Source organism: Ascaphus truei, chromosome 3 (assembly GCF_040206685.1).
Source record: "Ascaphus truei isolate aAscTru1 chromosome 3, aAscTru1.hap1, whole genome shotgun sequence".
Lineage (NCBI taxonomy): Eukaryota > Metazoa > Chordata > Amphibia > Anura > Ascaphidae > Ascaphus > Ascaphus truei.
This window is the reverse complement of record NC_134485.1, coordinates 249,420,381-249,444,331: the sequence shown is the minus strand read 5'-3', so window position 1 is coordinate 249,444,331 and position 23,951 is coordinate 249,420,381. Positions and strand designations below refer to the sequence as shown.

The window sequence follows — 23,951 nt, the reverse complement described above, 5'->3', positions numbered from 1 at the left end:
ACCTAGACATAGTTGGCAGTTCTATTAAAGACTGGCATGTCTTCTTTTGCCCTCTGCTGCACAACACAAACTTTAATTTCCCAATAACCAGTCAACAGCATGGCTGTGGTTTCTGTCTTTTGTTTTTTTTTTTTTACATTTTTACATTTTTTAAACAATCTTTTTTAAGAGTGTACCACTTTATTTTCTCAAGCAGTGTACTCTTTAAGTTTTGGTATGGTTGAGCCTTTAGGCATTGTGCCACATTTACCAAGCTGCAATCAATTGTGTATGTTAAGGCTTGTTTATAAACTGCTGGAAGAAGGCCTCCTCTGATCATTTCGATACTGCGGTTTCAAGCCAAGCCCCTCTTCTCCACTTTGCACGGTCCAACACATTTTCTGATTTTCATCTTCCCATTTTACTTTTGGTTGTAGTTTTGGTCTCTTGTTATCCATTGGAATCAAGTTGAGTACCGTCCCTGCCCAACGATGGTCATTTCTATGTGCGATATGTCCGTCCCGTTGCCATTTTTAATGTTATGTAGGGACTAGCTGTGCCTGCTCAGTTCTGAAACTTATTTTTCACAGGAGTGGAGGCATTGGTTGGCTGGCTGCTGGATCATCCTGACGTTCAGATTGCGGAGTTGTCTGATGCAGATACAGCTTCTGAGGAGTCTGATGAAGAAGTTGTAGAAGAGGTGGAAGAATTGGAGTCGGCATATCCAGTGGTTAGTCTTTCCATTATTTCAGTTCATTATGTAAATCTAATAAAAACCTACCATGTTTGAGGAACCAATGAGCGGTAGAACCTAGAACACCAGTTTAGACTACATCAAACGGGAAAGAAAATACATTCATATTGTATTTTTATTTTTTGCTGCTAATCTCATATCGAGGCACTGTTCACTGGTATTTAAATAATTCCCACACTGATCTCCTGGGTGCATGGACAAGAAGTTAACACAGTGATGTATACTAGAACAGAATAACAAAGTAAAACTAAATACAAGTGTGCATATGATGAGATATTCTTTAATCTGCTGTATCCAAATATTACACACAATGTGAATACCTCAGCATCTTAACGCCCAGGTTTTTAACTGAATACCTGACTAAAACACACACTATTCTCAAACTTGTCTATTGGGAATGATGTGTGCTACCCATTGTTAGCAATGAATGACTGATGGTGCATGATTTGAATTGCTGCACAAGCCTTATGTTCTCTTAATTGCAGTCTGGTGGTGCCGTTGTGACAGAGAGCCAGACCTACAAGAAAAGAGCTGATTTCTTAAGCAATGATGATTATGCGGTGTACGTGAGGGAGAACGTTCAGGTATATTCAGCATTGTGACATTGGGCTGTGGGGAATTGCAGAATGATGTGCATGTAACACTTTTGGTTTTGCATGGTTAATTTGTAACTGCTTGTGTATGGGAAGGAATAGAACAAACTTCTTGAACCGGTGCTACCCAGTAATGGGCATAAACAGCATGCATATAAGGCTGTAATTAGTTGCTTTAAGGGAGACCCATAAAAAGTGAGAATAATAGTGAATGTACTCTTCAAAGCTCATAGATTGGGATATTTGTCTGCCTGTCGCAGAGGATAGTCCCGCCAGTAGTAGCCTAACTGGCAATAGTGGCTGGTTCTCCTCCTATATCTTGGGAAAAATACCCCTACAGCTAAATGATATGTTATCTTCATATCAGTGTATAAGCGAAGAGATGACCTGTTAAGCTACTCACTGTGTGGTCTCTCCATGCTGTCACCCTAATTACAATACATTGTTTTTAACCCATCTGGTTTGTGCTTGCCCCCCGTTTTTTTTGCCTGCTGTGATGTTTTTCCTACCCTGGATTCCTCTACTGCTTATGTATGGGGTTGAATTGTTCTTGAAATAATTGCTCCAACAGTTCTTTAAAGACTTGAGCTTGAACACATGTCTGACTGTTATGCTTTCTTTTATTCCTATAGAGCATGCATAAGAATTGTAATAATGGCATTCATACACATGTTTTCCATACAGTTGTTTTGTCCCTTCTGTGGAAACCTAGACTTGTTGTTAATCTTTGCCTATACATTGCTTCTTCGTCACTTATTTCCCATTTAAGGTTAGCATGATGGTACGTTGCTGCCGCACATATGAAGAGGTTTGCGAGGGTGATGTAGGTAAAGTGGTTAAGCTGGACCGTGATGGACTTGATGACCTGAACGTTCAATGTGACTGGCAGCAAAAAGGTGGAACCTACTGGGTGCGATACATCCACGTGGAATTGTTAGGTGAGGCTGATCCCTTTGATGTGTACGTAGTGACCGTACGGCAAGTGAGGGATAAAGAAAACCGCACTGATCCGTTATTGTTGAAATCCCCAGGTTTCCCACCACAGAGTTCCCCTTCACACATCAAGATTGGTGACAAAGTGCGGGTGAAGGCCTCGGTTACCACACCAAAATATAAATGGGGATCTGTAACTCATAGAAGTGTGGGGGTTGTGAAAGGTAATGTACATTTTCAGATGAACGCCAAAGTCAGTTGTTTGTTTCATCCTACCCATTGGACATCTGACATAGGTGTTTTGCTGCCATCCATGTGGCACATCATAAGCAACATTACGTAGGGGATTGCAAGAAGATGTTCTTTCGCTTCTTTAGGCCTTGGAGCCAAAGATTATACTACCTGTGCCTATGATCTGAACAAGTAATCATGCGCTTTTTTATGAGGTTTTCACTTAGTTAAACAGATAAGGTAAATTGCCATGACCATGTCGCTCAACCGGGATTTACCTTGCTGTAAACTTTGTTTTAGGAATTGGGTATTGTCGGGATCTGCATGAGTTAGATCTTATTGTAGTTGGCAGTGGAAGCAACATCTCCACAGCTTGATGATTGGTGAGCAGCTGCTGCACTGACACGCATACTATGTAAATCAGTGCAAGTTTCCCAGTGTTGTGTGTGTGTGTGTGTGTGTGTGTGTGTGTGTTTGTGTGTGTGTGCGTGCGCGCGCGGTCTCAGTTTTATGAATGTTAAGTGCAGTATCATCAGTGCTTAAATGTATTGGTATATAATCTTGGTGGATGAGCTTGAGCTGCAGTGTCTAGCTCCTATGGTACTAAACTGTGTCTGGGGAAGTCTGTTTCTGCATATGATCTTCACATACATTTAAAGATATGTTGAGGCACTGCTCTTAATCTCCTCAGTTTCATGTTCAAAAGAAATGTAAAAAAAGGTACAAGAATATTATTTTATCAAGCGTTTCCATTTTTCTGTTTTTTTTTTTCTAAGCCAGTAAATATCAAATTCATTATTTTGAACCCATTATTTGTATGCAAGGTTTTAAAGACATGAGCACAATATTTATTTTTCTTGGCGTTGTACACTAAACTTTATTTTCTCCTTATGCGATAAAACCGCTATTTTACAAAGTGGAAAGTGATGTGACGGTATCTCGACGTTTTGGTGAAATGTTGTGTAGGAAATGTCCGTTGTATTTATTACAAGGGACATGGTTCTATGTCAGAGTGCTAGGTATTTATTTTAAATGGCTGGTAGGCTTTTGTTCAGTAAAACCCCCCCTTTTTTTTTCTCCTTTAAATTTACCATTTTAGTTTGTCGTGGACTTTCTGTATGGTCATATTTAAACTTTCCTTTTTAGCTCCCTCTTGAACATTTATTTTTTTCCCCCTGTTAGCGTTTAGTGCCAATGGAAAAGATGTGATTGTAGACTTCCCTCAGCAATCTCATTGGACAGGATTGTTGTCCGAAATGGAATTAGTCCCCAGCATTCATCCTGAAGTCACGTAAGGTTTTTATTTATTTTTTTTCCTCCATGTGGTTTTCAGTTTTGGCATTGCCGGTGTTCTTGTGGTTTTCAGTTTTGGCATTGCCGGTTTTCTTGACATTATACTGCTCTTGTACTTCTGAGAGTGGGAAAGTAATGCCAATCGCTTCATTGTAACTAGTTCTGATGGTGTTTGACAGGTTAGCGCCTCGCTCATATTTACCATGGACTCCAGCAGCCATGGTGGTGACAGTCTCTTTTCCTAATGTATGTAAATCTTTATTTTTATAATACCATCCATGTACATCGTGCTTTACAGAAGTCGTACATATGACTTAATAGGAATAAATGCTTCAGACATAGAAGTAACATTAGGAAAGGGAGTCCCTGCCTGGAAGCGCTTACAGTCCTAGTGCCAAGTAGGAAGAAATTACAGACAGTAGGAGGATGTTATGCTAGGTGCGTTTGCGGGGGCTCAAGGTAAATGCATATGATGTGTGTACCAAGGGAGCTACCCAAGTGCTTCATTAGAGGTGTATTTTAAAATGGCCTTATAGGTGGAGACAGTGGGTGGGCTTGTTTGATATTGAAGGACATTCCAGAGGGAGTGAGGTTTTTATGTGGGTGAGGGCTAATGCCACTAAACGCTGTGGGTTGATGTGAACTGCTGGCAACTGGCTGTTCATTCACTATCGTTTTGCGTTATTGTTATTGCAGCTAGTAATTGGCTGGCTTTTATAATCTGTAGGTTGATGTGGAGTCGCCATTGGGTAAGTTCCCTTCGGTTGATCTTACCTGATCGTGCCCAGATGCCATATAGATTAAAAATAAAAAAGTGGCAGTATAACAATAGATTCAAACTTGCAGCTTATAGTAGACCTATGTATTGTGCAACAAGTGTTTGTTTGGCCCACCAGTTGAATGAGTTTTGAGTTGTCTGCCCTTTGCTTTTATTGCTAATAGCTGTGATGGCTGTCAGTTGTTTCCTATAAATGGACCACGATTCAAATGCCGCAGCTGTGATGACTTTGACTTCTGTGAAACCTGCTTTAAAAACCGGAAACATAACAGCAGGCACACGTTTGGCAGAATAAATGAACCAGGTAATTTTGAGTGCTTGAATTATCGAGGTTGTTGTTCTAATTCAGTGGTTTTTCCCCCAAAATGTTTTTGGTTAAGGAACCCTATAATTGTATCGTGAAATTATGAGGAACCCCAACCCTCTCTAATAGCACGTCTGAGATCAGAGGCATTGTAAGGAACCCCAACCCTCTCCAATAGCGTCTGAGATCAGAGGCATTGTAAATTCTAATGTATTTGGTACAATTTTCAAATTATCTGAAAATTACAGGCAGCCCTGTAGTCATGCCCCAGGAACACAAGGGTTCCTAGGAGCCCCTGATAAATAAACACTGCTCTAAATGAAGTAGACTGCACTTCTGCATTTTAAATAATACTCTTCTTTTTGATTACAAAAAAAAACAGGACAGTCTCCAGTTTTTTGTGGGCGCTCTGGCAAACAGCTGAAGCGGCATCATAGTGGGCAGAGAGGAATGTTATTGGATGATTGGTCCAGGATTGTTAAGAACCTGAACGTTTCTTCATCTGTGAATCAAGCATCCCGTCTTATTGACAGCAGTGACCAGTGCTGGCAGTCGTCTGGATCACAAGGAAAGGCAAGTTGAATGTTAAGTGGGCTAGAGTTGTGCCAAATTTTCACTGATGTTCACGAATCTGATCAAGTTTGCCTTTTTTCCCTTTAATAAACGTTCACAAAAATATAGAGTTTAGAAAATGTCCATCAAGCATTAAAAGCTAATGGTGTGATGACCATTTAGCAATAAATGGCTGTACATGCTAATATGTACTTTCTGATGAAATGTGAGAAATGTGAACTTAAAAACAAACAAAATAAAAATAAATTAGAAATGTAAGGGAACCATAAAAAATATGAATGCACATTTGACGACCGTTGCACATCTCTAGTAGTGGACTTTTCATGCTGATTGCATGGCACGGGGTGGTACGGTAATCACTAAACATCTTTGTGTTGTAACTAGAGCCTGGTTAAATATTTTATCAGGTTGAAAACAGAAACACCAGAGCAGTAATAGCCCTTTGTGACATGTAGTCGATACTTAAGAAATCTGGACCTGTGCAAAATGTTTAATTGGGAGACATTAAACCGTGTTAATGTATCTGCTGAACTGTGCACATTTTGAGAAGCAGAATGAATCAGCATTGATCAATTAGTGTACTGTATCACTAAAATAAGTGTCTTTACCGTTGCAGTACTAGTTCCTGTGTGTAATGACATGTCCCTGTGCTAGAATTTATTGCGCTATGTTTTCCTCTATTCCTCCCCTTTTTTTGTTTTTCTCTCTCCTGATTGTTTTGTATCTGTCTCGATGGGAGTCTTTACTACTATTTATTCCCATGAACTCCACAATATACTGCTATTGTCCTCAATGCTGGCATTCAAATGCTTGACTAAGAATTTAAAAAGCATTGTTTGTATGTAGCAAATACACTGGACGGCTTTGTATTTATTTACAGCACTGGATACGCTTGGAGGTCTTTCCAGATGTGTTGGTGCATAGGCTGACGATGATTGTGGATCCTGCGGATAGTAGCTACATGCCTTCCCTAGTTGTGGTGTCAGGTCAGTGATGAAGACATTCCTTTTGCTATGAAAGGACTGGATAGGAAAGACAATGGCTCATTGTTTCCTTCTTCTGTAGGTGGCAATTCCCTCAATAATTTGATAGAATTAAAAACAATCAACATTAACCCTACAGACATGAGTGTGCTACTCCTCAGTGACTGTACAGAGGTATGTTCATGTTGCCAGTAACAATCTGTTGAATTATCACACTATGCAATAATCCATTTTGATCGGTTTGCTTACTAATAGCTGTAGTGGTTATGACATAATAACATTGTCCTTGGTCTATGACCATTTTGAAGTATCACAGGTACATAGAGGTTGCCATAAAGCAGTGTCGAAGCTCTGGTATCGACTGCAAGATTCACGAACTGAGTATGATGGGGCAGATCCGGGCAGAGGATGAAGATATGGCTACTGTGCCTTTCCTTGCTTCAGATAATGAGGAGGAAGACGACGATAAAGCTACCTCTGGCAGGTGAGGTTTGGGGAAGGCGTTGACATAATATTGCTGTTCACCAAATGTTACCATTAGGGGTTCGAACCAGACAATTAGCCAACTCCTCAATGAGTTTTTCAGCCTAGGCAGCTTGCAGGAACTCGCTTACAGGAACTTTTGTGACATTTCAGATTTTATAAAGGCTAGTAGTGTCATCAGCAAGCATGTTTGATTGGTCAACAAAAACAGGCTAGCAACGGTCACGCTTTAGAAACAACATATTTACCTTTATTTGTACAATACCAAGACAAATGAGCAAGGCCTGTTTTTGTTTACTGTTTTCAGCTTTGTGAGAAAGAAGACAACAGGCTTAGAATCAGCAGCAACCGTAAGAACCAAGGTTTTTGTATGGGGCCTAAATGACAAAGATCAGCTGGGAGGACTGAAAGGTTCAAAGGTGAGCTTTACTCTGATTCACCTTTTTATCAGGCAAATCATATATGAGCTTCGACCTTTTGTGTAGGCTCATTGCATATGCTGGTCTTGTGTATTTTTAAATCGTCTAAGAAGGATCTCATCTGTAGGTAAATATAAATGTAGTCATTTTATTATTTAATTCTTTACATTTTTTAACTTCCTATTTTATTGAACAAGACGCAGCTATTCATATAAAGCATTTGACTCCATATTTGTAATCTGTTATCTTGACCTCTTTGTCAAGAGAAGTCGAAAGAAACCGGTTCTGAAGGCTTCGGTTGGTGAAGCGTGGGAAAATTGTACGGTCTGACAACATGACGACCATCGATTTCTGATGTACAGAAATAAAAATAAAAAGTTGGTCCAAAACTAAATGACTCGTTTTGAGTCTTTTTAATTGTGTTTTTCATAGGACATTAGTGAGCCCAGAGGTTTATTAGTTTACTTATTGATAGAACAGGTTATTCTATTTCAGGGATGGCAATAATATGCCATGTCTAAGTACAGTACTAACAATTAACTCCTGTCCACAACTTAGGCTAGCTCCCTAAATTGTACCTCATACACACTTTTGAGGTTCACTTTAGAAATCGACTTTATTTTTGTGCTAGTCGCTATACTAACTACCTCTACAATAGGAGCTACACAGTCCTTTTTGTTCATGTATTTTTGGTCTATCTATGCACACCTTATTTTAATTAGTATTTCAATAAAGAATATATTTTTAATTTAAATCGACTACACTAACAGATAAATGAGTGCTATTAGAACCGAGTTCTTTTTCATCTGGTATATATATATATATATCCAAAACTAAAGGGCAGAATTTAGTTTTAAACCCCCTGTGTAACGGAGTGCAACTCTGCAAGAGAAAATCTTGTTATTTGTAACAGTCTCTTCTGCATGATAGTGTAGGTCACAAATATGTACAGTAGTACTTGGTCAGAGCAATGCTGAATGTTTGTTTTCGGCTTAACACTGCCAAATTTATTATTTGTCATTTAAAATACTGACTTCGCTTAAAAAGAAAAAAAAATCTTAAAGCTGCAGTTCAAGCAATATCCTACTGTACGTGGTTTAAAAAAAAAAAATTTACATTTTTTTTTAAATAATCCTTTCTGTATTATGAGAGAGTACTTGTAGCATTTTTTAAAAATGTATTCTAATGTAACAAGCATTTTTATTTCTATAGGATCCATTTACAAAGTCACACCCCCTTCCTCTTCTAAAACAGGCTCTGGCACACCCTTTTTGAGCCCTGCCCCCTCTCTAGCAGTGCACCAATTGTATGTTATGACTGCCTGGTCACATGATCTTCCACACACAACTTTGCATCTTGGGTCCTCTTCTGCTGCACAGACGGCTGTTTAGTGAGCCACCAAGCCGAATCTTCGCTGATTGATCACAGGCGAATGGATCGATCAGCAATTTAGCTAATCACTTGTCAGTGTGCAGATTGTTTTGATGCACATATTGAATGGGGGGGGGGGGGGGGGGGAATTTGCAGCTTGAACTGCAGTTTTAAAAGGCTATACTGTCAATTAATTCATGCAAATAAATACAACTGTGTAATTTTACAGATCAAAGTGCCTTCATTCTCCGAGACTCTTTCGGCTCTCAACGTTGTACAAGTTGCTGGTGGATCCAAGAGCCTTTTTGCTGGTACAATATACAGTGTATATATTTTTTGTATGGAAGATTTAAAAACTATTGTTGCTTGTCTTTTCTCACGGCCACTCTGTGGCATCCTTCAAATACCCTTCTTTATGGTGTCTTTGCAGTGACTGCAGAGGGAAAGGTGTATGCATGTGGAGAAGCCACCAATGGAAGATTGGGCTTAGGTATTTCTAGTGGCACTGTACCCATCCCCCGCCAAATTACAGCTCTCAGCAACTATGTTGTGAAGAAAGTTGCTGTCCATTCAGGTAGAGATGCTGGAGTATTAGTATGTAAATGCTTCCTGTCTTGTCACTGACATTGTTGTTTCTGTACATACTTTCTATACTATAAATGAATGGTACTTTATTTTTCGTTGTCTCAAGATCACAAACACGTTGACTTGTAAATGTTAAATTCAGCATTGGCTAGTTTTAAGCAGTATCAAAATACTTACCTTTTGCAGGAGGGAGACATGCAATGGCTTTAACTGTGGATGGCAAAATGTTCTCCTGGGGAGAGGGAGATGATGGGAAGCTTGGCCATTTTAGTCGAATGTAAGTAAAGTCTTGTTGTGCTTCTCCTGCCGTTCCTTGTGCTCTCCTGTTTATTATTTGAGGGAGCCATTACAAGTTGTCTGATAGCATGAAACGTGTTGTTCCGATAAGGTTTGTATCTGTATATCGATACGGCGCCACCAATGTACGCATTGCGTTCTAGAATTGGCACGGGAGTGCAGGAAAATAAATATGCAAAGTTTCACAAGTGTATTAAACAATGGGAATCGGGCAGTCCCTGTCCTGCAGAGCTTGCAATTTAAAGGGCATAATGGGAGACACAGGATACAGTAGCAAACATATATTTAAGGAAGCATGCAAGGGCGGCAAGAGTTTGAAGAGTAACCTCGGGCCTAAATTAACCACTTGCTTTACTGTGAAGGTGAGATTTCAGGTTTGAAGATGGTGAGGGATGTGGATTAGCAAATGATTTAAACATGTATTTTTTTTTGCAAATCCAACACATGTTAAGTGGGACCAGAGGCTCTGATTCTTTTTCCTTCCTTACTTTGGATTAACTTTAATACATGACGTGCAGTGTAATTGATCTGTTGGGTGGGCTTGGTATGAACTTTATTTTATGGAAGAACCTGTTATTGGGCCAGATTGACATGATAGAATATTTTGCGGACTACCTCACTAATTGCAACACAAAAATATGAGCTCGGAACGTCTGGAGTTTTTACCTTTCATTACCACTATTAAACACCTCCATGAAATTAATGTGTGAAAATGAATACTTCATGATCCTGTTTACAGACAAACAACTATTGTTTATTTAGGAACTGTGATAAACCCCGGCTAATAGAAGCTCTGAAAACGAAGCGCATCAGAGACATTGCCTGTGGCAGTTCGCATAGTGCTGCCATTACATCTAGCGGGGAGCTGTACTCATGGGGGCTGGGAGAGTATGGCCGGCTGGGTCATGGAGACAATACTACACAGCTGAAACCTAAAATGGTAAGAAATCTGTTCAAGTGAACGAAAACAACCTGGGTGTGGGTGGTGTGTGGTGGTAGTGACCACGGGTGCACGTGCAGGGTTCCCATACCTCCTACTAGGAACAGGCTCGCAACACTGTTGGTGCCTGCGATCGTGCAATTGTCTTGCCCTTATAGTTTAGTTTGACGGTTTAAGGGCGCATTTAGGGCTTAGTACCCTCACTATTGCTGACTATTAAAGCATCCTTATTCTTACCGAGCCCAAACCTACAATACAATCAGTAGACTGGGCTACTTGATACATCAGCATTTCGAGTGTTTCAGCTTCATTGTATTCCCTTGGCTAGGTGTGGGAGTGCTCTGGCAGGTTACTGTAGGGCCCCACAGGCTGTTTTTCTATCGGCACAGGGATTCACTCAGGCGGTACACTTACCCTGCAGCGATCGTACACCCGCCCTTATTCAGTGGACTACATTGTGTACAGTAGCCGGTCCCCTGGGGTTACTACAGCATACCCCACGGCATCTGTACAGCATTGGTGTCTGTCTGCATGCCTTAGGCTGAGGACCCGCTGCGGTCAGCGGCGCCCGCGTCACTCACCTGCCCATGACTTCCTCCCGAGCCGGCCCCAGTCCCTCCTCACTGCAAGGCTCACTACGCACTGTGACGCGTCAGCCGCCAGGGGTTGCAATAGGATTGTGATCCCGAGCGGTGACGCGTCACATGGTGCACTGGTGAGCCTATCGGCACCGGGGGCTGAGCTTCCCCCACCTCCAAAATGTAGGGGGGAGGGATGTGTGTGTGTTGTCCACCTGATCTAGCTGCCCCCTCATCCTGGACCCCCCCCATTTGCAGGATGGACACTGGCTCAAGATGCAATACACATTCTCTCTCTCACTCACTCACTCACTCACTCACTCACACACACACACACACACACACACACACATACACACACACACACACACACACACACACACACACACATACACACATACACACACACACACACACACACACACACACACACCAAAGGTAAGCAGTGTCCCCTCTCTGGTGTCAATGCTGGCACCTAAAACTTCACCTGAAGTTTTTTGTAAGATTGGAGCACTATAACCCTGTCGCTTTGTGGGGGGGAAGGGAGAGAATGCCTCTTGGTGTCCACCGTTGTGTTGGGCGCCTAGCTGGTTTTGGTCTGCCACCTGCAAAACTCTCTGCATTATTCCTGTCCTATCTCCCTGCTAATCGTGGGACTGGAGTTAGCTGTCAGTATCTGACAGGTAAGTCATTACAGAGTCTTAAACAAAACAACCCCATTATAAGGCAACATTACACGGAGCATCGTTATGTGGGAGTGAGTTGTTGGTGTGTGGGTTTTCTACACTTACTGCAAAGCCTCCTCCCCCTCTCCCCGTGCTCAGTGAGTCCAGTGCCATGGGCGGGGCGAGACTTCGCTTGTCATTGAGCTTGGGATGGAAGCCTTCCAAAAGCCTTAGGCTGCGCCCACCTGACCTGCATTGGCCACGCCCCCGCGGCGAATAAAGTTCTGCAGATCGCGGTGCGGTGACTTGCACGCGCCGCCGGCAAGCAAGGCTGCCGTGCGGGCGCGTGCAGCGGTGGCTTAGCCTAACGCTGCCTGTCGGTCACCCAGTGCCAGCATTCCCAGCGTATCGAGTGGGCAACACCTACCTTGCATATTTATATACCCTACAGTTGTAATTACACTGTCCTTACACTGTTCTAGTAATGGCCCTTCTCGTTTGTGGCGTTACCTAGTGATAACATTAAATCCCCAGGCGTTCATTGCTTTACGAGGCAGACCAGGCTAGGGTGTCACATACACTAGTCCTGTATAGTGAACTGTCATTTACAGGCACCAGCTCAACATGACGTACTAGCCACAAGGCTCTTGCTCTATCTTGAGGGCAGTGGACATTTATCTCCACTTTGCTTGCTTGTGGACAACTGTGTTCATTGTCTTGCAGGTGATAGGATCATAGTTTACCTATCACGCATTTAGGATTCTGGACACCAAACTTAGTGTTTAAACAACAGGATAATTTTTGTGTTTAAACATCATTTTAACCACCTTTATGTAACATTAGATATTAATAAATTTATATTTTTATATGATTCACCAATCATCCAGGTGATGTAAGAGTGCCCATACTAGTTTACATTTTCTGTTAGTCTCTATGTTCATTTACCTATCTAGGGAGCACCATCATCACATATTCAGCTGTTGCGGGGGTTACCCTTCCATTATCTAATCCTGGAAGTTTGCCAAAAAAAAAAAAATACGGGAGCCACGCATTACACCGCGTTGTAGCGGATCCGCATTGTAGTGGATCCGCATTGTAGTGGATTGCGCTATAAATGGGTTGAGCTGTATCTGTAAATTCACAAAAAGGGGGTATTGCTGCTTTAACTTCCGTACCTGGCTTACATGAATTACATTGTTTGTTTTGTAACAGAGTGCTGTGGGAGGGGAGTATGTATATACTGCGGTGTTTTATCTGTCAACATTAATATGCATAATATAAACACGAACAATTCTTCCAGGTAAAGGTGCTTCTGGGTCATAGAGTGATTCAGGTTGCATGTGGAAGCAGAGATGCACAGACTCTGGCACTGACAGATGAGGGTAAGTAAATCTATTTTGTTTTTAAAGTAGCGCAGTTACAGAAGCAAAATACCTTCAGCAATGCATGTACAGAGTTTAGCTCAACACAACTGATGGAAATGACCAATCTGCCTAAAATTTGTTGCAGAACCAACTGTGATTCTACACGGAGCGCTAAGTTTACGTATGAGTTGGTAACAGTGAAAGTGAAACATTCCGGCTCCCTCATAACATTACTCCACTTTGTAAAGGTTTCACTGTAGCAGCAGGCAGGGGATATACCAGGAGAATATCCAACTCATAGGCCATACAGAGTTAAGGGAAACTACTGTTTTACCTTCCGTTCCGTGGGTCAGATTTTTGGTATTTAATAACTCGATGGGAGTGAATCGGTCTTCACCAACTATTTGTGTTTTCTGGTTAATTGTTACTGGCTAGAAAACAATTTCTTAGAGAAATTCACTAGCCTAACGTCTTAAAACGAATATTTATTGACACTATGTAATCTCCAGCACACTACTATGTGAAACTAGAAATGGCTGTGGTAACTAGCTACAAAATGTAAAATATAGGCTCAGCTAACAGCCTTTTAAAATATCTGACACATCTCTTGTTTTTTTTTTTCTCCAGGATTGGTGTTTTCCTGGGGTGATGGTGATTTTGGGAAGCTGGGCCGGGGTGGCAGTGAGGGATGCAACATTCCCCAGAACATAGAAAGACTCAATGGTCAAGGCGTCTGTCAGATTGAATGTGGTGCTCAGTTTTCCTTGGCATTAACAAAGTCTGGAGTGGTGTGGACATGGTAATGTAACTATTACTATTACAACTCTTTGCCAAATGTTTTAACTTTTACTTTTTTTATTAGTGTACTCATCAAATGGCTTCATGTAATGTGTGTATGATCAATGCAAGCTCTGCATCGTTGGCTGTTTATTTGCTACCTTTACACATTCACGATTTAAAATGATGCAATATGTTTCCGTTTCATATTGTGGAAACGTTCATCCACACTGATTTTGCAGCTTGTGTGAAGAAATGCCTAATGGGCATAGTACGCTCTGCCCATTCAATGCCAACACGTGGGAAAATTTGCAGTACGATAACAATGGGATGTAGCAGAGGACCGTAAGGGGAAGAGACCTATGGGAAAACTGCTTATAGAACCACAATAAAAACTCATTGTGAGGAGCAGTTGGGTCTTTTGAAGCAGACTAAAAGCATAGCAGTATTGTGCATCCCTGAACTTAAGGTTATTGCAAATGTCTGGCATCATGTTGACCTGAAGTTATGAGAAAAATATTTATTAGTATAATTAGTTGGATTCGCATGGCTGCCCATTCTTCCATGTTCTCTTCTATATAATACATTGAGTTACATTCTTTACAGGTGTTCAAGTAGAGGACATCAAACTGCACACCAACCATACACGTGATCCGGAGCATTGACATAAATCGTTAACGGAAGTTTGGCTACATATTATACATATTTAATAATTGTAATATTTTAGGGGGAAAGGCGATTACTTCCGGCTGGGTCATGGTTCTGATGTCCATGTGAGAAAACCACAAGTCGTGGAAGGGCTGAGAGCAAAGAAGATTGTCCATGTAGCTGTTGGAGCGCTTCATTGTCTTGCAGTGACAGACACCGGACAGGTATAACGTTTGTTGCAATGGCGAAAGTAATCATGAAAGTGTTCTGCGGTGTGCATGCTCATGTTTTCATTTAATATCTTTTGGCTATATTCTCTTTTATTTCTTGCAGGTTTACGCTTGGGGTGACAATGATCATGGGCAGCAAGGCAATGGAACAACTACGGTCAACCGGAAGCCTACCGCGGTCCATGGCTTGGAAGGACAGAAAATAACACGTGTGGCCTGTGGGTCTTCTCACAGCGTGGCCTGGACAACCGTGGATGTGGCAACTCCTTCAGTACATGAACCAGTCCTCTTCCAAACAGCGAGGGATCCTCTTGGAGCTTCCTACCTTGGTAACACATGCCTGATTTGTCCTAGTGATAGAAAGATTGGAAGGATTAATCCTTGTGTATAATTATATGGGAAGGTTTAGTATTTAAATCATTATTCCAAAGTCATTTTCTGTGCCCCATATTTTCTGTATTGGTTTTCTTTTCTTCTTTAGTGGTCATCATTTTTCTAGAACATCCAATAATAGTTATTCCATTCACAATTATTCTGCTCTGTGACATCTATTCCAAACTGCAGTGTTTGTAATTCAGTGACTTTGACATTACTGCGAGAATGCTCAATGTCAATGTTATTTTGCACGTTTGCTACGTTCCCTTTTAAAGGTGTTCCGTCTGATGCGGACTCGTCCTCTAGCAACAAAATTAGTGGTGTGAATAATTCTAAGCCGAACCGTCCATCACTTGCGAAGATTCTCCTGTCCATTGATGGAAACCTCGCCAAACAGCAAGCTCTCTCTCATATACTGACAGCATTGCAGATCACGTATGCCAGGTAAGGCAGTGCATAAAATAGAACACACATACTATTTTCCATCACTCTCTGTACAGCACAGGTTACCATGTCATCAGTTCACCCTCAGTAACTCGAACAGGTCGACATTTTTCAAACTTCAATAATATGAAGTAGAAGGCCAACATAAATTTGTCATTTAAAGTTATTGCAGAGTAAATGAGTACTTCAGTATTAGGTGATGCCATTTTTATTTGGACCAACAATAGATATTATAAGACAAGCTTTCATGAGTTCTCTCTTCCTCAGGTCCCTGATTTACAAAGATTCCATGCGTTTAAGCCAGATGTAAAAAATAAAAGAAAAACAAGATAGTCATCTAAGGCAGATGATACAGAGAAGGAGTAAAGAAACAGGGCAATAAATGGGTGAAAGGGAACGTGAGACATAGGACTAGACATCCATGAGCAGTGTGCAGGGGGGGGGGGGGAGGGGGTTCATTGTAAAATTTAGAGGCGCAAGGTGAAACATATAAAAAAATAAATTGGTAGCGGGTTAAAAAAAAAAAAAAAACCATATCGGCATGACGTCCTTGTTTTAGTGCCAAAGTATATCATCATTTTGTGTTCAAATGTTTTCTCTCCAGTGCTTTTAAACATTTCATTGAGGATTTTGATTTTTAAATAGTTTATGGAATGATCTGGCTTTGATAAGTGGTGTCCCACTGGAGGGCAGTATCTTCCTTCGTAGTATGTTATTGGGTGTCTGTTTGGGTTAATTCTGGTTTGAGGTTTTTGGCTGGTTTCCCCAATGTAGCATCCTTGGTCATATTTGCTGCATTGAATCATATACACCACATTCCTGGATGTGCAGCAGTATGATCCTTTAACATTCAATGTTCTATGTGACTGGCTGTGGGATCTTGGCATATATGTTTACAAAGTTTTCAGCATGTGTTGTTAAATGGTCTTATGCCATTAACAGCGTCCTTCAGTTCATTATGAAGTTTTCTATTGATGGCTCTGAGGTTTGGCGGTTGCCAGAATGCAAGGTTTGGGGAAGATTTATTTTAATGTTTCCTTCTCTATCGGCACAGGTTGCAGATCTTGGATTATTTTTTGTATTCCCTCTAGGGCAGAGTTGTATGTAGCCACTAGTATTATGCGTGTAGTTTTTTTTTTTTTTTTTTATTTAAATGCGTTTGAATTTAAAGTTAAAATAACTGAGTTCCTTGTTTGATTTTAAGCATATTACTGGTACCGCTAAAGTTTAAACCAGACTTGCAATAAGTGGGGGCCCCCGGGTCGATTGTTACTTCATGGGGTGACAGGAAAGTCTGGATATGTGTTTTTTATAACTCTTAAGTAGGTGTTTGGCCACTCTTTTTCCCCCCAGCAGTAGTGGAATCTTCCTTGCAAGCCTGTCTTAAATCACTTCTAACCAAACCTACTTATTCCGTAGGGATGCTGTGGTTGGGGCACTAATGCCAGCCAGTATGATCGCCCCAATGGAGTGTCCGTCCTTATCTACTGCTCCTCCTTCAGATATGTCTGGAACATCCAGCCCGATCAATGGAGATGATGGATTTGCAATGGATATGGAAGAGAGATTAAGTCCAAACCCTTGGCAAGACAGGCGAGGAGAGGTATGGTTTCAATATGAGTATGCGATGCTGTGCTGCGTCTCATGTATACTTTGTTACTTTCATTTATATTATGCCTGTTTCTGCATTTTTAGCTGTGATGTTTTATTTAAGTGACTTAGGTCATTTAGAAATCTTTTGCTATCATTTGTACGCTGGTTAACATACTGCTAGGTATCTTAACCATTTGTTATTGTAATAAACGGCAAAACTGGATTAGAAATTACCAAATGGTCAAGATGACGTAAACATAATACATGGCTATGCTCTGTGGGGTCAGGGAGGATGAAAGGTAGCAGCAGACAGAAAAGCAGAGCTTTCCTTGCACAGCACGGCTGTGTTTGGAGTTATTCCTAGTACTGCCACTTTCTGTACAACGTCTCTTATCTGACAGAGTGCCTCCGGGTTTCTCATTTCATTCCTGTACAGTACAGTATTTAACTTATTTTGCAGATGACCTCATCTGAAGATGCAGTTACCCCTTCTGCTGTGACTCCTTCTGCCTCTGCAGCCTCCTCTCGTCCTTTCATTCCAGTGACCGATGATCCGGGGGCCGCAAGTATCATTGCAGAGACCATGACCAAAACTAAAGTGGTAAGACGTGCTCGAGTGGGCTTGTAAATGTGAAGGTGTATTGATTTTGCAGTGTGACCTGTTTTTATATTTGAGTTTGCTTTTGTGTTTGCCATATCAGTTGGGAGTTACTGTACTTGCTACTTGCAGCCTTCCTGCTCTATCTAATCACAGTTTCATTTCTATGTAGGATGTGGAAAGTGAAAACAAAGTGTCTGGCCCCGAACCACAGTGCTTGGATGAATTCACTAGTCTTTTGGTACCAGACGACACAAGAGTTATGGTGGACCTGCTGAAACTGGCTGTATCCAACAGGGCTGGTGAGAAGGGGAAAGATGTGCTGTCAGCGGTGCTGTCTGGTATGGGCACAGCCTATCCACAGGTATGTATTACACCAGGGGTGCACAATCTTTCTCCCCTGCCCCCGCTACCGTCCTCCCCCTCCCCTTCCCCTGCTGCTCGCACCACCCTTCCTTAACTTGGCTCCGACGTCACGTTGCCATAAGCAGTCTGAGCCAAGCTAAGAGGCCTTTGCCGCTCCCCCGGCATTTAATTGAAATGCCTTCGGGAAGTGCGCGGGGCCTCTTAAGTGCCGCGCCCCCCCCCCCAGAGAATCTCGCACCCTCCACTTTGCGCACCCTTGTATTACACTATGAAAACTAGCCTTCCTCACATATGCATATGCAAATACATGGCAGTAAATGAATTTTAGCGACAGAGTAAAGAAAATAATGCATGATCTACTGTAGGTAAATTAGAGGAATAGTCAGGGTTGTGGCAACTACAATTTAATATCATGAAGTACGGGACCGTGCACTTGACAACATAAATTTAGGTCAGAATAATTGATGATTAAGAATACTGTGGACTACCACCTTGAGAATCACAGCTTTTGACTTCAAAGAAGACCATGCAATAAAGTAGGGATAGCCAGCAGGATTGTAATGGATGTGTAATTGCAATAGAAAGGGGGTGTTGTTAATCCCACTTCAGAGATGATCGGTGAGACCTTATCTAGTGTGTTTAGTTCTCAAACGAGATGAACAAAATGTAGGTGGCGCCAAGAACTAAATATGATGCATGATCCAGATCGTAAAACTTATTAGGGAAGACTTTGATATATAGAGCTTGGAACACAAAAAGGAGGGGAGTTCGAAATAAAATGTTGCATTAATGAAGGGTAATAAATAAGGTGAAAGGATCTTTAAAAAAAGAGCCATTCTAAAAGGTGAGAGGCCCAGTGGAATATATCTAGTGTGCAGCACTCACTAGGTACCCACCACTGTGCACAGCCATTGGTCCAGCATTTAATGGATATCTTGTTACTCTGGTTTTAGGTTGCTGACATGCTGCTTGAGCTTTGTGTCACAGAACTGGAAGATGTAGCCACAGATTCTCAAAGTGGACGCCTTTCCTCTCAGCCAGTTGTGGTAGAAAGTAGCCACCCATACACCGATGATACTTGCACCAGTGGTACAGTCAAAATACCAGGTAGGAAAAAAATTTTTCAACAGGATGACACTGGCCGAGAAGTCACAAAAATAAATAATTTTGTTGGGAATCATGTCACTGGGAATAGTATTTCTCTGAAAATACAATTACAGCTCTTTCCCAGGATACTGTTTTTATAGAAACGCTAAAAAATAAAGAAATTCTGCAAAACGGCCATGTTGGCACCCGCTGGATTAAAAATGTAGGAATCTAGTCAGTGACTAGCAACTATTGTTCTGGCCCCCTGTTATTCATCGTAAATGTGAAACCCTTCTATATTTGGAGGATTTCCGGTGAAAGGTAGCAGAGTTGCCAGCACTGTCGAAGGATGTTTTTTTGAACAGTAATGAACTGCTTCCGTAACAGAACGTGGAGACCCATAAATTCAGAATGTATCACCTTTCTCATTGCATTCTCGGTGCATCACTCAAAATATTCGTGCTCGTTTCCATGTGATAGCTCATTACTAGGTTTTTCATTGGCTTGCATAAGCAGTTTATGGTTCCAAGCTCACCCATATTTCAGAAAATGTACATTAAATCCGATGGCAATGAACAATATTTGAAGGCACAAAATAGCAGCCAGCCGTCTGCCAAATTGTCACTTGTAGGTTGAGCGGACTTGGTGCCTGGCAACAACAAATTAAGATAAATATTTAATAACGTTTGTAATCTTAGGAGATCAAAAACGTTCTACTGTATGACCTCACCTGGAAAGTTAACTAAAAGGCAATTTAAATAACTGTTATTTCATGCCCTGATAGTACTTTTAATAGATTTCCCCCCCCCCCTTTTTTTGTTTTGTTATTGTACCATCTTAATGTGTACATATTTTAAATGACCTAGTTAAGAACTACTTCATATTGTCCTAGAGGTTCTATATGCCGCTGCAGACACTTATTTTTTTTTTGCAACTTTCCCCCCCCTTCTTTCCCCTCAAGCATACAGATAGTTACTGTGTAATTTGTGTGGTCAACAAAAACCAATCACTCTCTCTATGGCTGTTTAGGTGCTGAGGGCCTGAGAGTAGAATTTGACCGCCAGTGTTCTACAGAGCGACGGCATGATCCACTCGCCATAATGGACGGGGCCAACAGGATCGTTTCAGTCCGATCAGGTGATGAGCCAAGTCTAAACTTATTAGCACTGCTTTTAGCCCTCTTGGTGCGTGTATATATTTAAGTTATGGTGGGTGAAAAAGGTGACTTAACCCTCCACTACATAGCTTATTGCAAATAAAAATATTGCGTGTGTGTGTGTGTGTGTGTTTTTCAGCTTCGAAGACCCCCTGCTAATAACTGTAATAATAAAATTAAATAAAATCCCCACGGTCGCCTGTTACAGGCGCGCAGTTAGAGTGACTGATTCAGTCTCTCTCTTACTGCGCATCTTACAGACGGGCAGACCCCGGTAGGATTCACACTGCTGGGACCCCGCTGTGCTAATCCGATGGGCCATTATAGTCTGCTTCGGCCCAGCTCTCAGGATATTGCGGCATAGTGCAGTTTTCATCTCGAGATGTGATTGAATGTTGGTGGCTGCATCTGTGTGTGTATACAGTATATACACTCTCACACTCTCTCTCACACTCTTGCACTCACTCCCTCTCGCACACTCTCTCCCTCTCTCGCACACTCTCCCTCTCTCGCACACACTCTCCCTCTCTCGCACACACTCTCCCTCTCTCGCACACACTCTCCCTCTCTCGCACACACTCTCCCTCTCTCGCACACACTCTCCCTCTCTCGCACACACTCTCCCTCTCTCGCACACACTCTCCCTCTCTCGCACACACTCTCCCTCTCTCGCACACACTCTCCCTCTCTCGCACACTCTCCCTCTGTCGCACACTCTCTCCCTCTCTCGCACACTCTCTCCCTCTCTCGCACACTCTCTCCCTCTCTCGCACACTCTCTCCCTCTCTCGCACACTCTCTCCCTCTCTCGCACACTCTCTCCCTCTCTCGCACACACTTTCCCTCTCTCGCACACACTCTCCCACACTAAACCTTAATCAGGGGCTTGATATCATACATACATTAATATGGCATGTAGAAGCATTTCTCTTGCTTTTGGATGTTTTAGAAGGCAGCTAAGCGTTGTTTTTCTGGCTCAGTGATGGTAGTAACCCGGACTACAGTACTTTCAGCACACACTTGTATGCTCGGCTGCCTGGGGCCATGTCTTCTCTTGTTATAAGATGGCTAAAAAATGTTGAAGCTGCTGAATGATTGCATCGATACAGTGCCTACTGGGCGGGAGAGCGTATCAATCGGAATCCTAGGGATATGCAGATTCACTTGCCATCCAGCATTGTGAGAGTAGTAGATCCCAAAGCATAAATCTTTAATTATAGTATGAACCAACCACGCAAAGGTAATTCTCACCTATATGAGAGAGAACGCTTTCAGTTTTTTCTTCCATGTATGCTTTTTCTGTGTTGCAAGGATTACATTGGGGAAGCGGACTGGAATGTTATTTCTCCGGTTTTTATATTGCCTCTTATCTTTTCATAAACCTATTTACTATTGACATGAATGTTTGTGCACCATTTACTTTGGCTCGAAATACACAATGTTCCCATTTTGAAAACGACAAAAACAAAGATTCATCTTGACTGAATTTGTGGATACACTTAGCTATTCTTTTATTAGAATTGTTTTTTTTTTTTTTGTGCAATGTATTTTTTAAACTCCTATTAAAGCTGCAGACCAAGCAATATCCTACATGTGTTTTTTTTTTTTATTTAATAAGTCGGTTCTGTACTATGAGAAAATACTTGTAGCATTTTTTTAATAAAAAAAAAACTGTAAATGATATTTTTAATGTATTATAATGTAACAAGCATTTTTGTTTCGATAGCAACCATTTACAAGATCACACCCCCTTCCTCTTCCTAAATGGCTCTGGCACACCCCTTTTTGAGCCCTGCCCTCCTTCTAGCAGTGCACCAATTGTATCTAGTGACTGCCTGGTCACATGATCTTCCCCACAGAACTTTGCATCTTTGGTCCTCTTCTGGTGCACTGGCAGATTTAGTGAGCCCCCAAGCCGAATCTTCACCGATAGATTTGTTCTCCTGTGATTGATCGGCAACTTGGCTACTTACTCATCATTGTGTGGATTGTATTGATGCACATATTAAAGGGAAAAACATTTTTTTTAAGTGTCCATAAACTATATGTTGGGATTTACATTGTGACTAGTAACATAACAAACCACTTTCTGATTTCAGTCTATGTAACATGTATGACACTGAACGGTTTTGTTTGATCACCCCGTTTCCTGAATATTCCGGTATTTTCGTTATTGTAAAGATACTGGTTCAGTTACCATCAAATCACATCACAATAACGGGCTGGTCTTTATTGAATGGCACTTACATTCCTGCGTTGCTTTGTCTCTTATTTATGTTACCTCAAAAGAGAGCCCTGTTAAATATCACATGCAAATCTCACGACAAGTCTTTCTAGATAGTAAAGGTTTTTATGGCCTGCTAAACATGTACACCCTTATCTATACATTGCTGTGACATATGACTGCTTTGTGACGTTATCCGTTGTACACTTTCCTTGACAGGCCGAGAGTGGTCTGACTGGTCCAGCGAGCTGCGGATTCCAGGGGACGAGCTGAAGTGGAAGTTTATTAGCGACGGATCTGTCAATGGTTGGGGCTGGCGGCTCACAGTTTACCCTATAATGCCGGCCGCAGGTAGTGTGATCAATTTAAACATTCTCCCCCTCACCCCCCTTTTTTTAACTCATGAAAAATATGTGTTTTATGGTGTGTGGTTAGGGCTCTCATCACTATTGAATTTATTTGATGTGATGTACTGTATATAAACATTTACTGTGTATATTTAGGTTCGGAAAGGAATTATAATTTTTCTTTCAGGACCTAAAGATCTCCTATCAGATCGCTGCATCCTGTCGTGCCCATCCATGGATCTTGTCACTTGTCTACTGGATTTCAGACTGAATTTTGCTTCCAACAGGGGTATTGTTCCTCGTCTGGCTGCTTCTCTTGCAGCTTGTGCTCAGCTAAGCGCTCTGGGTAAGCACATTTCCATTTCTATATCTTTTATAAATATATTTGTATTATTTTTTTTAGCATTTTCAGTGTTTTCCCTGACCTTTTCACTTAAGAGCCATAAACCATTCTCTGTCAATGTATGCCCATGTTTCTTTGGCAATTCTTATGTAATTGTAAACAAATGTTCTGTGCAGCTGCAGGTCACAGAATGTGGGCCCTGCAGAGACTGCGGCGACTTCTTACAACCGAGTTCGGGCAGTCTATTAACATCAATAGGCTGCTGGGAGATGGAGATGTAGAAGCACGTGCAATGGTGAGAGGCAATTTGACTCCTTTTTCCGGAACATCTTTCAGAGACCTGCAACTTAATCCCTATGTCCTAATATGGGTTGTCCAGCCTTTTCCCTGGACAGGAGAATCTGCACATAGAATGGACATATAAAGGAGGTTGGACAGTTGTTCTGGTCTCTGCAGGGATACTCCTGATTAGATTTTGTATCATTGGGTAGCAACACAGAGAAATAGTTACAAATAGTTAGAGCTTGGTCAAATTCGGTTAAGAGAGTATGCTGAAGAATTATTTCGGTCATCTTGCCACCATGCAGGCTCTACTTCTTTATATCCCCGTACCCCCACCTCTGCTGCTGAAGCCATCGAGAG

General features: G+C 41.6%; 1 protein-coding gene across 4 annotated transcripts in view; it reads left to right on the top strand.

Moving 5' to 3' along the window:
• The window catches only part of HERC2 (HECT and RLD domain containing E3 ubiquitin protein ligase 2), a 149,276-nt gene that overhangs the window by 85,830 nt on the left and 39,495 nt on the right, over window positions 1-23,951 (top strand). For 3 of the 4 annotated variants that reach the window (XM_075590569.1, XM_075590566.1, XM_075590567.1), the window contains 28 exons: window positions 570-709; window positions 1,219-1,317; window positions 2,096-2,264; window positions 2,358-2,483; window positions 3,673-3,781; window positions 4,726-4,865; window positions 5,248-5,438; window positions 6,319-6,424; window positions 6,504-6,595; window positions 6,730-6,905; window positions 7,212-7,323; window positions 8,924-9,005; window positions 9,125-9,268; window positions 9,466-9,556; window positions 10,339-10,516; window positions 13,060-13,141; window positions 13,751-13,922; window positions 14,628-14,772; window positions 14,882-15,107; window positions 15,429-15,597; window positions 17,017-17,200; window positions 17,651-17,791; window positions 17,961-18,152; window positions 19,108-19,261; window positions 20,270-20,377; window positions 22,839-22,970; window positions 23,154-23,312; window positions 23,486-23,604. In XM_075590569.1, coding sequence (XP_075446684.1) covers window positions 570-709; window positions 1,219-1,317; window positions 2,096-2,264; window positions 2,358-2,483; window positions 3,673-3,781; window positions 4,726-4,865; window positions 5,248-5,438; window positions 6,319-6,424; window positions 6,504-6,595; window positions 6,730-6,905; window positions 7,212-7,323; window positions 8,924-9,005; window positions 9,125-9,268; window positions 9,466-9,556; window positions 10,339-10,516; window positions 13,060-13,141; window positions 13,751-13,922; window positions 14,628-14,772; window positions 14,882-15,107; window positions 15,429-15,597; window positions 17,017-17,200; window positions 17,651-17,791; window positions 17,961-18,152; window positions 19,108-19,261; window positions 20,270-20,377; window positions 22,839-22,970; window positions 23,154-23,312; window positions 23,486-23,604 — 3,938 coding nt within the window. The remainder of the gene's footprint in view (window positions 1-569; window positions 710-1,218; window positions 1,318-2,095; window positions 2,265-2,357; window positions 2,484-3,672; window positions 3,782-4,725; window positions 4,866-5,247; window positions 5,439-6,318; window positions 6,425-6,503; window positions 6,596-6,729; window positions 6,906-7,211; window positions 7,324-8,923; window positions 9,006-9,124; window positions 9,269-9,465; window positions 9,557-10,338; window positions 10,517-13,059; window positions 13,142-13,750; window positions 13,923-14,627; window positions 14,773-14,881; window positions 15,108-15,428; window positions 15,598-17,016; window positions 17,201-17,650; window positions 17,792-17,960; window positions 18,153-19,107; window positions 19,262-20,269; window positions 20,378-22,838; window positions 22,971-23,153; window positions 23,313-23,485; window positions 23,605-23,951) is intronic. The other variant, XM_075590570.1, reaches the window with a different exon arrangement.